The sequence below is a fragment of the Schistocerca cancellata genome, chromosome 3 (genome assembly GCF_023864275.1).
Source record: "Schistocerca cancellata isolate TAMUIC-IGC-003103 chromosome 3, iqSchCanc2.1, whole genome shotgun sequence".
NCBI lineage: Eukaryota > Metazoa > Arthropoda > Insecta > Orthoptera > Acrididae > Schistocerca > Schistocerca cancellata.
This window is the reverse complement of record NC_064628.1, coordinates 43,966,853-43,980,869: the sequence shown is the minus strand read 5'-3', so window position 1 is coordinate 43,980,869 and position 14,017 is coordinate 43,966,853. Positions and strand designations below refer to the sequence as shown.

At 43.9% G+C, this 14,017-nt stretch overlaps 1 protein-coding gene across 1 annotated transcript in view; it reads left to right on the top strand.

Moving 5' to 3' along the window:
• The window catches only part of LOC126176889 (cytochrome P450 6k1-like), a 69,049-nt gene that overhangs the window by 20,603 nt on the left and 34,429 nt on the right, over window positions 1-14,017 (top strand). Inside the window, exons 3-4 of the mRNA XM_049924091.1 lie at window positions 7,976-8,214; window positions 12,676-12,938. Of these exons, the coding sequence (XP_049780048.1) occupies window positions 7,976-8,214; window positions 12,676-12,938 (502 nt within the window). The remainder of the gene's footprint in view (window positions 1-7,975; window positions 8,215-12,675; window positions 12,939-14,017) is intronic.

The following is a 14,017-nucleotide window of genomic DNA, read 5'->3' as shown; positions in this document are numbered from 1 at the left end:
TGCTTCACGTGAGTTATTATTGATAAAATAGCAACCACAATGTTAAATTCTCCATTGTTGTTGTGGAATTCAGTCTGAAGACTGGTGTGATGCAGATCGCCATGCTATTCTGTCCTTTGCAAGCCTTTTCGTCTCCAAATAACTTGTGTAACTTATATCCTTCTGTATCTGCTTACTGTATTCATCTCTTACTCTTGCTCTACGATTTTTACCTCTGAAACGTCCCTCCATTGCTAAATTGGTGATCCCTTGATGTCTCAGAATGTGTCCTATCATCCGAGCCCTTCTGCTAGGCTGTGCCTCAAAAATATTTTTCTCCCCGATTCTATTCAGAATCTCCTCATTAGTTATGTGATCTACCCTTCAGCATTCTTCTGTAACATGACGCCCACGCTCCTATCCGTAGACTCCAGTTTTGTTTCTCCATAAAATCGTAAATATTACAGACTATCAAACTCTAAGGCAGGTTTTGGAATCAACAGAAAAATTTCTATAAGATGAGACATTTTACACATAATGTCACTGTCGTTTTAAATTTGGTAAAAATTACACTGTTTGTATTTCATTAATAAGGCAGAAAGATTTGTGGAATAGATGACAAATATTGTTGCTAACACATTATTATACGTTACGATTACTATAATATACAAAGGAAAAGCTCTTATACTTAAAAGTAACATAAACTGAATCATTGGTAGCCATAAGACAGATTACTCCCACTACGAAGTACATATTTATACTTTGTTGTTGCGACGTGACATGCCCTAAACTGGTGGGGAGAGCCATTCTTACATATAGATGTTTAAATGACGTCACAGACTGTTCACGTAACTGTGAGGTGATCATGTGACCGACAAATCGTGTATTTTTGCGATTGTCCTCCAAAGTTAGGTTGGCACCAATGAACAAACATGGCCGAGGCGCTGTAAATTATTTTATGTGTGTTTGAAGTTGGGGACATTCATCAGGCAAATAACTGTTAAGATTAATGTTGAACCTTCAGATATCCTTTATTTTGCACGATTCACTTCGCTACTCGTTTCGGTCACATGACCATTATGAAGCATAAGCTGGCATGAACGGCTGGAAAGTTATACCATAATAATACTTTGCTCTTTTGAGCCCAGCATAGTAGTAAAAAAAAATTTTACAATAATAGCTGTGTACAATTCTATGATCTGTGTTTACTAATAAACGTCGTAATATGGATAAAGCTGCTGATTATTGGTTGGTACAGCCAACACAGTGACAGCACAAGTGAACCTTGAGACAAAACTCCTACAAAAAGGCTGCAGCCAGGCTAATTAACTCATCGTGTTATCACACCCTAAAGTTTAATATCAGAATTTAATTGTTTATGAACGTCGAGGTTGAGATGTTCAAATGTGTGGGAATTTCTAAGGGACCAAACTACTGAGGTCATCGGTCCCTAGACTTACACACTACTTAAACTAACTTATGCTAAGGACGACACACGCACCCATGGCCGAGGGAGGACTCGAACCTCCGACGCGGACAGCCGCGCAGTCAGTGACATGGCGCTTCTAACCGCGCGGCCACTCTGCGCGGTCGAGTATAGGAGACGCCAGTGTGCGTCAACGAAGTACACAGAACGGGTGAATGTTTCAGTTGGACAGTAGGAACCGAATCAGTCTCTTTTTGACATCAGAAGTAAAACTTAGCTGCTGGTGACTCTTATATGGTGGTGGTCCATGAAATATTTTTGTTGCTGGCGTCTTGTGGAGAGTGGCGCTGGCCATCTTCAGTGGTGCCCTGTTTTCCCTGACTCTTGCCGACTGACGGATCGAACGTCGGAGCGCGAAATAAATACTGAGAAAAAACTTAAATTAAAAACTGTAAAAAACCTGCACACAGAAATACTCTAAAAGTAAAAGAAATTATATACACTCCTGGAAATGGAAAAAAGAACACATTGACACAGGTGTGTCAGACCCACCATACTTGCTCCGGACACTGCGAGAGGGCTGTACAAGCAATGAACACACGCACGGCACAGCGGACACACCAGGAACCGCGGTGTTGGCCGTCGAATGGCGCTAGCTGCGCAGCATTTGTGCACCGCCGCCGTCAGTGTCAGCCAGTTTGCCGTGGCATACGGAGCTCCATCGCAGTCTTTAACACTGGTAGCATGCCGCGACAGCGTGGACGTGAACCGTATGTGCAGTTGACGGACTTTGAGCGAGGGCGTATAGTGGGCATGCGGGAGGCCGGGTGGACGTACCGCCGAACTGCTCAACACGTGGGGCGTGAGGTCTCCACAGTACATCGATGTTGTCGCCAGTGGTCGGCGGAAGGTGCACGTGCCCGTCGACCTGGGACCGGACCGCAGCGACGCACGGATGCACGCCAAGACCGTAGGATCCTACGCAGTGCCGTAGGGGACCGCACCGCCACTTCCCAGCAAATTAGGGACACTGTTGCTCCTGGGGTATCGGCGAGGACCATTCGCAACCGTCTCCATGAAGCTGGGCTACGGTCCCGCACACCGTTAGGCTGTCTTCCGCTCACGCCCCAACATCGTGCAGCCCGCCTCCAGTGGTGTCGCGACAGGCGTGAATGGAGGGACGAATGGAGACGTGTCGTCTTCAGCGATGAGAGTCGCTTCTGCCTTGGTGCCAATGATGGTCGTATGCGTGTTTGGCGCCGTGCAGGTGAGCCGTGCAGGTGAGCGCCACAATCAGGACTGCATACGACCGAGGCACACAGGGCCAACACCCGGCATCATGGTGTGGGGAGCGATCTCCTACACTGGCCGTACACCACTGGTGATCGTCGAGGGGACACTGAATAGTGCACGGTACATCCAAACCGTCATCGAACCCATCGTTCTACCATTCCTAGACCGGCAAGTGAACTTGCTGTTCCAACAGGACAATGCACGTCCGCATGTATCCCGTGCCACCCAACGTGCTCTAGAAGGTGTAAATCAACTACCCTGGCCAGCAAGATCTCCGGATCTGTCCCCCATTGAGCATGTTTGGGACTGGATGAAGCGTCATCTCACGCGGTCTGCACGTCCAGCACGAACGCTGGTCCAACTGAGGCCCCAGGTGGAAATGGCATGGCAAGCCGTTCCACAGGACTACATCCAGCATCTCTACGATCGTCTCCATGGGAGAATAGCAGCCTGCATTGCTGCGAAAGGTGGATATACACTGTACTAGTGCTGACATTGTGCATGCTCTGTTGCCTGTGTCTATGTGCCTGTGGTTCTGTCAGTGTGATCATGTGATGTATCTGACCCCAGGAATGTGTCAATAAAGTTTCCCCTTCCTGGGACAATGAATTCACGGTGTTCTTATTTCAATTTCCAGGAGTGTATATTGCCCCTTTAAGTTCAATGTAAGTAGTAATATTTTGATCCAAGCGTCGTCGCGTAGAGGGACGCTAAGTACATTAAAAAAAAAAGAATTTATCAGCAGCTGTCGTTTGTAGAAGAGCACACTTCCGCTATTGTTGGGTATAAGCCTCTTCTGTTTGGCATCATCTCTTCCAGTCCTGTGCGTCCCCCATCCACACCTCAAAATCGCTAGTGAAGTTTTAATTACTTATTATATAAAATATGAAAAACCAATCCGTCTTTAATTGGCCTAACATTGTTAAGGAGTAGAATTACTCTTACAGTTACTTTAACATAATTGTATGCGAACTTGGTTTCATGCAGTAATCTACCTTACGAGTTATATGTCCTGCAGTGGTTTGATGATAGCGCAGTAATTCACGCTTCATTAAAAGGCGAGCACGAATCTCACAGTGTGTGGCATGCGACGCGTGGTGCGTGACGTATTCGGCGACCAGAAAGGACAGTCGCGTGAGGGCAGATTCTGTCTGTATTGCGAATTTTTCCGAGTACATTACTTAAGACTTAGACCCAACGATTTGATATTGTTGTTTTGATATTTACTTACGTTGCCCAGGTAGCTTACCTATTTACCTACGTTGCCCAGGTAGCTTACTTGTATTTTAATTTCATACTTTATGATTTTTATATGTATTCTTTTTTATTTTATTTACTTAGCATTATGCCGACGCGACGACACTTGGATCAAATTATTACTACTTATATTAAACTTATATGGGCAATACATTTTTCTTTGTTTTTAGAGGTTTCTTGTGTCAGAGTTTTTTTTAATCTTGAAGTTTTATTTCGTGCTTCTTAAACTTTATATTTTACTAGTAGACACGGTACCATTGACACTCTATCCCCGCATTCACACAGATAGTTTTCGGGACGAAACACGAAATTGCGACGCGAGATCGGTTTCACTACTGTCATTTATATGTTTCTTTTTTAATTCTTGCATATAATCATCCACTATGTTTTAGTATACATTTAGCTAATTCAGGAAACATAAGCAATAAGCACTGGCGATAATTCTAAATCAAGTCGGAAGAAAGTGGGCTGTCATTGAGCTCTCTTGCAATAGGCTGCCTACACGTACTATAGTAAAATCACTTGATTTAGTACTGAACTGTAGACCACAAAAAGAACTAAAAAAATATCTGCGAGAGAATATGTTTATCTTTTACAGTCGAATCACAACCACCGTTTTTCTGCTTTGTAGGTGCTGAAACAGGTCATTTCACATGACAAAAGTCATCATTGTAAAAGATAAACATAGGTTCTCGTGGGCTTTTATTTAGACATTTTTGAGCTCTACAATCTGGTGCTACGTAGCTTGGTGTAGCTCCTATGTATTACGTCACGTATATCAAGAGAGAGCATTTTTTATTAATTTAGCTGATGAAATTTAAACGACTGTGCACACATTTATGCAACTAGCTACGAATTATCCCGATTTCAAATAATAAAAAACTGCATTACAATCGGACCTTTCGCTTGGGAGCTACGCTGCCACAGATACACGCGTTGAACCTGTAACAACCTTCTGTTTGCATCGGCGGTTAAAAAGGAGGCTTGGTGGATCGGCAGAGGTAGACTTGTACCACGCCCCATTTTCGTAGTTTTTAAGTCGCTCTCTGACGTCGGATCAATCAGTCGGCAAGTATCTCCATTGTTATCGCGCAGAGAAGGCACTGATTGTTTCTTGCCACTAACATACTTCACATACGACCAGAATCTCTTTGGATTTTCTGCCAGGTTTCGAGACAATGTTTCGTTGTGGAAACTGTTATAGGCGTCCCGTATTGAACTCCGCGCTAAATTTCGAGCTTTAAATTTGGTATGTGTGTTTCGTTGTTTCTGTAACAGTGTTCTAATCCGTTCTGTGTACCAAGGAGGATCAGCTCCGTCGTTTGTTAGTTTATTTGGTATAAATCTGCTTTGGCACCACTGTCTTCGACAGTATCTCCATTGTTATCGCGCATCGCTATTGATGCTATTTCTTTGAATTTAAGCCACATCTCGTCTACACTTGTATTATTAATTTGGAATGAGTGGAGATTGTCCCTCAGGAAGGCGTCAAGTGAATTTTTATCTGCTTTTCTGAATAGGTATGTTTTTCAATTATTTTTCGGGGATCTGGAGATTACAGTATCAATCTCGCTACGACAACACTGTGTTCACTAATCGCTATATCGGTTTTGATGCTGGTTATTAACTGTGGATTATTTGTTTCTAAGAGGTCAAGTGCGTTTTCACAACCGTTTACTATTCGCGTGTGCTCATGAACTAACTGCTGGAAATAATTTTCAGAGAATGCGTTTATGCGTTTATGTTGTTTTAAATGTTCTCCTTTTATATACTTAAAGTCTCTCGGCTGAAGAGCAGCACCTATGCTACTGCCAGCCTGTCCCAGATGAGGAACTGAAATACAACAAAGGAAAAAAACACAAAAAGAAAAATGAAGCATTTTAAAGGAATTGGTGTTCGGTCGAGTTCTCCATCTTTGGATTGGATTGGATTGTTTGGGGGAAGAGACCAAACATCGAGGTCATCGGTCTCATCGGATAAGGGAAGGAAGTCGGCCGTGCCCTTTCAAAGGAACCATCCCAGCATTTGCCTGAAGCGATTTAGGGAAATCACGGAAAACCCAAATCAGGATGGCCGGACGCAGGATTGAACCGTCGTCCTCCCGAATGCGAGTCCAGTGTGCTAGCCACTGCGCCACCTCGCTCAGCCTCCATCTTTCTTGTGACAGATTGGCCATGAGAACACGTTTGTGAACTTGGGCATCCGTAGCATTCATCAGATCTTCTGGATAGATTGGAAGGCTATGGGGGGCCGCGAAAGCAGTCACTTATGGCCCATTAGTACCTACGGATGCACAATTCGACGTAGACGGAGCCCCAACTTTCTGGATATGACTGTTCACGATATTGTCTTTGGGACAAACGTTTCAGTGTCACAACTCATAGTGATCGCTGAAATATATTATAGCTGACCTTACATAGCCAACAATCACTAACCGAGTTTTATTTATTTATTTATGCATTTATTTTACCTGGCAAGATTAGGGCCTTCAGGCCCTCTCTTACACCTATCCAGGCATACTCAGATTCAACAAATTTCAGTTTCTACAGAACATTAAGGACATATAACATGTTATACAGTATTAATGTTACAGAAGAAAATAGAGATTATAAAAGTAGTACAATGATAATTATAACAATCAAAAAATAATTATAACAATCAAGAATAATAATAATATTAATGACTATGTATATGAAAGTAAACATATTTTTTTCTTTTATGAACGTCAGTCCTATTGCTAGTTGGGAATTTTCTCGTTATATTCTTGCAGTTTGTGAGTTATTCTCATCAAGCAGATACATAAGACGATAGAATGGGATGAAAGAGTTATAGAAGAGGTAGATAGGTTAGAGGAAGAGAAATAGAATGGTAAAATTCGAATCTATGATGGAGAGGAGAAAGAAAAAGATGAGAGGGGCACAACAATGGTGGCTATACCGTCTCTAATATGTAAGTCTTGAGTTCCCTCTTGAATGTTAAGTGGTTCTTGATAAGACGCAGATCACAGGGGAGCGCGTTCCATAGTCGTATGGCTGAAATGGAGAATGACACGGAGAAAGATTTTGTGTTATGTAAAGGTACAGCCAAGATGCTAGACGTATCTGATCTGGTATTGCGGTTGTGGAATGATGATAGGTGTTTAATGTGAGAAGATAAGTATTGGGGGCACCAGTGGCTAAGAAATCGATGATGTAAGCACATCGTGTGGAGATCACGTGCCTTATGTGGGCGTATCCAACCTAGCTGGGAGTATGAAGGACTGATATGATCATACAACCGTATATTGCATACGTATCTAACGCAAGCATTCATCACTAGCTCGAGGCATCTCGAATTTTCACTATTTGTGCCGTGTTGAACTACATCACAGTAGTAAAGATTAGGCAAGACTAGTGTTTGGACTAACTTTTGTTTAACATGGGTTGGAAATATTTTTCTAAATTTTTGAATTGCATGTAGGGAGGAGAGCGATTTCCGGCAAGCTGTGACTGTTTGTTCTTCCCAGTTTAGGTGTTCATCCAAGATCATTCCAAGGTCTTTTACTGTTTTTTGGTATGGTAGTTGGGTGCCATTGAGGAGTATTTGAGGGACTGTTTCGCGAAAGTACCGACTGATTAACTTTGGATGAGATATAAGTATAACCTGAGATTTCTTGGGGTTTAGTTTCAGACCTAGGTTCTGTGCCCATCGAGAACCAGAGCAAAGATCTACGTTCATACTCGCTACTGCGTCAGCAATGTTCTTGGGGCTCGCACTTATGAACAGTTGGATGTCGTCGGCATATAGATGGTAGTTGCAGGAGTCCTTGGGGTTTTCGGGACTTAACACTTGCATAAAAAGGGGCGGGGCAGCGTGAGGGTTCTCAAACGACACTGAAGCGTTGATACGCACCTGTTGTTCTATTAGTCTCTTCCATGAACCTAGTTCACATTTAGTGTGAATACGACACATTTTGGTGACCTGTAATTGTTATTATACGAGAGAGTTGTTAGTTTACCTCGTCTTCCCCTGCCATTTCAGGTGAGAGGTATGTCGGATTTTATGGATTTGATCGTCCTATGCTGCTTATCCGCGACCCAGACCTGCTTCGCAACGTCCTTGTCAAGGATTTCGCGACGTTCCACGACAGGGGAAATTTCATCGACAACGGAGATCCGCTGAACAGGCACCTCCTCGCTTTGGCAGGAAAGGAGTGGCGACGGCTGAGAACCAAGTTAAGCCCTACGTTCACGTCTGGCAAACTGAAGGGCATGTTCAAGGTGAGTCGTTATGCGGTGCTAGGGCACGGTGTAATCATTTTCTGCTACAGATTCAAAGGTCGAGAGACAAAACTTATCTCTCGTAGCCTGTAAATATTTTTCTTATATCAGGATTGATGGAAGAGTGTAGGCAGAATGTGAATCCTGCTAGAATCCATAGGTCCCGAACCGATTGTAGTTTCATTGATTCCTCAAATCATCACTTGGTAATTTTGGCACTTTCCAGCAGAAAAATGTTTTGCTTAATCCGCAGTAACATTTGGACAGACGATGGAAATTTTATTTATGTTTCCCTTTAGTGTTTATGCCTCTTATGCAAGTACAGATTAAACCTTACAAATAATAAATTTTAATCTGCATGACGAAATACGCTTTCCCTGTAGGCTTCACTCGAAAAAATCGGTAGTTCCTACGTCACACTCTTCTAGGCTGATTGCCGCCCATGAGGAAATAGCAGAACTGACTTTTCACATTTTCCAGCTAATTACCCAGTGAATAATTAACCTGAAAACGCCATCTCTCTTTGCTCACAGCTATGTTCTCTAAGTAAATTGAAAGTCTCATGCAGAGCGTAATGTTCCCATTCCATTCATCTATTGCCACCAGCATGTCTGAATGTTATTTATATACAGTCGTAAGGCGAGAGGTCAGACGTAATCCAGGAAGCCGGCTCACACTCTAGTGATCAGAACAGTACTCCAAGGTATATGTCATAATGATGGAATGATGACTTGATCAAATATTGCTTCGCATAAGGTTAGTTTTGGCCTAAAGTTTATAGAGCGTCATACATGATATATATTATTAGATTCGCCAGACCAATAACAAGAAAGTAAATGGAAATCGTGCTTTACTTTAACCTCGAACACTTTTGCGATGGCTTCACATTAGCGAAGTTGCTAAATTTCAGGCAAAATATTTTATTTGCCTAACTCCGTAACCAAACATTTCCGGACCTAAGTTTATGTGAACTTTTTTCTTTCATTTCACTTGTAGAATAACATATTAAAATATTTGCGTATCTTCGAGAATCATCCTGAGTATTACTTCAAAGTACTCTAGTTAAGTCAAAGGGCATGCCTGGAGGGTCCGCAGCTCGTGGTCGTGCGGTAGCGTTCTCGCTTCCCGCGCCCGGGTTCCCGGGTTCGATTCCCGCGCCCGGGTTCCCGGGTTCGATTCCCGGCGGGGTCAGGGATTTTCTCTGCCTCGTGATGACTGGGTGATGTCCTTAGGTTAGTTAGGTTTAAGTAGTTCTCAGAGCCATTTGAACCATGCCTGGAGGGATTTACGATTTGAAACCACCTATTTTTGAATTTAAGGAGGAAAAAGGGACGCAGAAACGAAAAGTAGAACACGTGGAATGGATTGCAGACCTCGCATTTTAAGTGAATTCGACTACACACTACCACAGTAAGATATTGCGAGATGAGAAACAAGTCATTTCTGATTTTATGGAGGTGCGTTTAAAAAGAAAATCGCAGTGAAAAATTCTGAAGAAAGCACACCGTCAAATTTCCTAATACCACTGGCGTTAAAGAAAACGTGCGGTTTGAAGAATTCATTGTGGCCTTGAAAGAATTATATGGACAGTTTTCTAAACGTTTTGCGGACATTTCCCAACTTACACCTGTTTTCGAAATGTTTTGGTTCAAAGGGTTCAAATGGCTCTGAGCACTACGGGACTGAACATCTATGATCATCAGTCGCCTAGAACTTAGAACTACTTAAACCTAACTAACCTAAGGACATCACACAACACCCAGTCATCACGAGGCAGAGAAAATCCCTGACCCCGCCGGGAATCGAACCCGGGAACCCGGGCGCGGGAAGCGAGAACGCTACCGCACGACCACGAGCTGCGGACTCTTAACTGTTTGCAGTTTCAGATGAAAGTGCCCCTGTGTATTTACAAATGGAACTGACTGATCTGCAATGTAATTTCTGTTTAAAAGCCAAATTCTTTTACGTTGAAAATGTCCCGGAGGACTATGTTGTTTCCATCAGAAAGAGTTTGCACATCTCCATAATAAGACTGAAAATGCGGTAGCAATGTATGGATCATTATATTTGTATGAAAGACTTCTTTCCGATTATGAAACTAAATTCATCACGATTATGTGGCAACCAGACTGCGAAAATCTGTGAAACTGTCTGTGTCACTACGTTGCTGACAGCTTGTAGCAGACAAAACTTAAATAACACTAAAAATTTGTTTTGTTTGTGGTCTATAGTGTTGTGAAATTTGGGACTGTATTGCCATTTAAATGCGAAACTTTCGCCGTTTTCCTCTCTTCCCCCTCCTCACGCTGAGACACCGAGGCGTTGCGGTGGGGCAAGTTTGCAACCAGCCGAGAGAGCTATGGCACACGAGCAAGAGCACTACTCGCGTGCCGAATTCTTGGTCGTCCCTGATCTACAGGTATGCTGACCAGTACTGCGTGTAGAAGGCAGCGTGGGGGGTGTCTTTTCACCGATTTCAGATAAAGCACACATGTTTCAGCTGTCCCACCGCTAATCTTCTCTTCCCTACCGCCTTGGCACCAGTGAGAAACTGTCATCTGTTCCACAAATAATTTGTGCGACATCAGGTCTATTATTGGCTGATTTTGCAAACTCCTAGTCTATAGTTTTCTCTGGTTGAAGTGTTCCTTTTGCCGATCAGAATCACCTACCTTTGACTGCAACTGTACTCAAACTGACAGCGCAACTTTTGTGTGGATGTTCATGAAGTACACCTTCAACTGCATTGCTTACCTAGTTTGATCGTCTCTGAACTCAATTCTGATGAGTGATTTTGTTTCCTTTGCACTGCGACGTTTCAGTATTGTGTGAATTTTAGTATTTATATGTCCTTAGCGTGGAAGATACACTATGTGATCAAAAGTATCAGGACACCTGACGGGAAGTGACTTACAACGCCGTCCATCGGTAATGCAGGAATTCAGTATGGTGTTGTTCCACTTTTAGCCTTGATGACAGCTTCCACTCTCGCAGGCATACGTTCAATCAGGTGCTGGAAGGATATTTGCGGAATGGCAGCCCATTCTTCACAAAGTGCTGCACTGAGGAGAGGTATCGATGTCGGTCGGTGAGGCCTGGCACGAGGTCTGCGTTCCAAGCATCCCAAAGGTGTTCTATAGGATTCGGTTCAGGACTCCGTGCAGGGCCGGCTGCTGTGGCCGAGCGGTTCTACGGTTCTAGGCGCTTGAGTCTGGAGCCGCGCTGCTGCTCCGGTCGCACGTTAGAATCCTGTCTCGAGCATGGATGTGTGTGATGTCCGTAGGTTAGTTAGGTTTAAGTAGTTCTAAGTCTAGGGGACTGATGACCTCAGATGTCAAGTTCCATAGTGCTTAGAGCCATTTGACCCATTTGACTCTGTGCAGGCCAGTCCATTATAGGGATGTTATTCTCGTGTAACCACTTCACCACAGGCCGTGCATTATGAACAGGTGCTCGATCGTGTTGAAAGGTGCAATCGCCATCCACGAATTGCTCTTCAACAGTGGAAAGCGAGAAGGTGCCTAAAACATCAGTGTATGCCTGTGCTGTGATAGTGCCCCACTAAACAACAAGGGGTGCAAACCCCTCCATGAAAAACACGACCACACCATGACACCGCCGCCTCTTAGCTTTACTGTTGGCACCACACTCGCTGGCAGATAACGTTCATCGGGCATTCGCCGTACCCACACCCTGCCATCGGATCGCCACATAGTGTACAGTGATGCGTCACTTCACACAACGTTCTGCCACTGTTCAATCGTCCAATGTTTAAGCTCCTTACACCAAGCTAGGCGTCGTTTGGCATTTCCCAGAGTGATGTGTGGCTTATGAGCAGCCGCTCAACCATGAAATCCAAGTTTTCTCACCTCCCACCTAATTGTCGTAGTACTTGCAGTGGATCCTGAGCAGTTTGGAATTCCTACGCGATGGTCTGGATATATGTCTGCCTATTACACATTACGATCTCTTCAAGTGTCGGCAGTCTCTGTCAGTCAACAGACGAGGTAGGCCTGTACATTATTGTGCTGCTCGTGTCCCTTCACGTTTCCACTTCACTATCTCATCGGAAACAGATTAAGTATGGAAGTTCAGGAGTGTGGAAATCTCGCGTACAGACGTATGACACAAGTGACACCCAATCGCCTGACCACGTTTGAAGTCTGTGAGTTTCGCAGAGCGCCCCATTCTGCTCTCTCACGATTTCTAATGACTACTGAGGTCGCTGATATGGAGTACGTAGCAGTAGATGGCAGCATAATGCACCTAATATGAAAAACGTATGTGTTTGGGGGCGTCCGGATACTTTTGATCACAGAGTGTATGTTTCAGTGACGTCGAATAAAAAAAAAATGAAATATTTACAGACTCGTTCATAACCCTGTAACATGGTAGTCTGCTGAAGCACACTATCCTGCTATGTACATTGGCAGCGAGACATTTTGTTTGTTTCTCTGACAGATTATCCAGGACTGCGGGAGGGAGATGGCGGACGTGGTGGGGGAAATGGAGGACCGCGGGGAGTCTGTGGAAGTTCGGGAGCTGATAGCGCGGTTCACCACTGACGTCATCTCCTCCGTCGCCTTCGGCCAGGAGTGCAACTGCCTGCGGAACCCAGAGCACGAGTTCCGGCAGTGGGGCAGAAAGATGTTCGAGCCCTCTACGGCCACGGGCATCTTTTTCCTTCTGGTCTTGCTCAGACCGACGCTACTTGCCAGCCTCAGGTAAGATCTCTCATACTCCATTCCAGCAAAGAAAATAAGTCGATACAAGAGGGCTGATATGATCAGCGAAGTTGCGCAGTACCGGTCTCGCAATCAGGAGCATAGCGGTGCAAACCCCCTTCGAGCTGTGTCGCAAAGTGCAGCTTATACTTACCAGTAGATGTCGATAGATCATATGATCTTAACTTTCAGCCAGTGGTTCTTGCCACGTGTGATGAGATAGAAACTGAGGAAACGAAGAGATTTCAATCGCCAAACGGTAGTTTGTTAATGTTCAGCTGTGTACTCTAAAGAAGTCATGAGGAAACGCACCATTGCTATTTTGTCTGGGAGTTTGGGAACTTTTTGTCACGCTCTCACAATGCATCCGCAGCTGTTCCTGACGGATTTTCGTTGCATGGTACATCCGCCTCGTGTTTGCTCGGAAAGTGTTGGTGCCCTCGCTATGTCTGTTATGAGAACCAGGAAATCTTGTCTGTATACAAAGTGAAGCGCAGGGCACAATAAATCATTTCTGAGATCCGCCAGGTATGGCTCCTACGCAGCCCAAGCATCGCATCCCGCAAAACATAATGTAAATCACGATGATACCTTACGATTTCAGTTCACACTCACACTTAGCCGTTCACAGCACTTCCAGTCAAAAATATTTAAGCACTTTTAGAGCTTATCGTCCTAACAGTCCGCACCTCTTATACAAACATTAGGATTTGTTATTTTTGTCCATACTGGCATCCTAAGCGTCTATGCTGACACATAGCATCCTTCCTATATTTGTTTAACTGTTGTACCTTTTTTACCATTTATAAATACCTTTTTGTTACGACTATTTATTGTAAAGACTGTTTTAATTTCTTGTTTTTCTGAAGATCCTCCTGATTTTCTTTGAAATGGCATGCAATCTTCTGTTTCTAGCGAGGAGCAAATTTTTCATTATGAGAGTTTACTTTATGCTGTGTTTAGGTGTATCTGGTTTATTTTCGTTTTTTCTGCCTTTGGTCTTTATTTTCCTTTTAATGGGAACAGAACACTCCCACACAGTATCTAACGGGAGGCCCCCAACCACTAAGGTGGTTGTC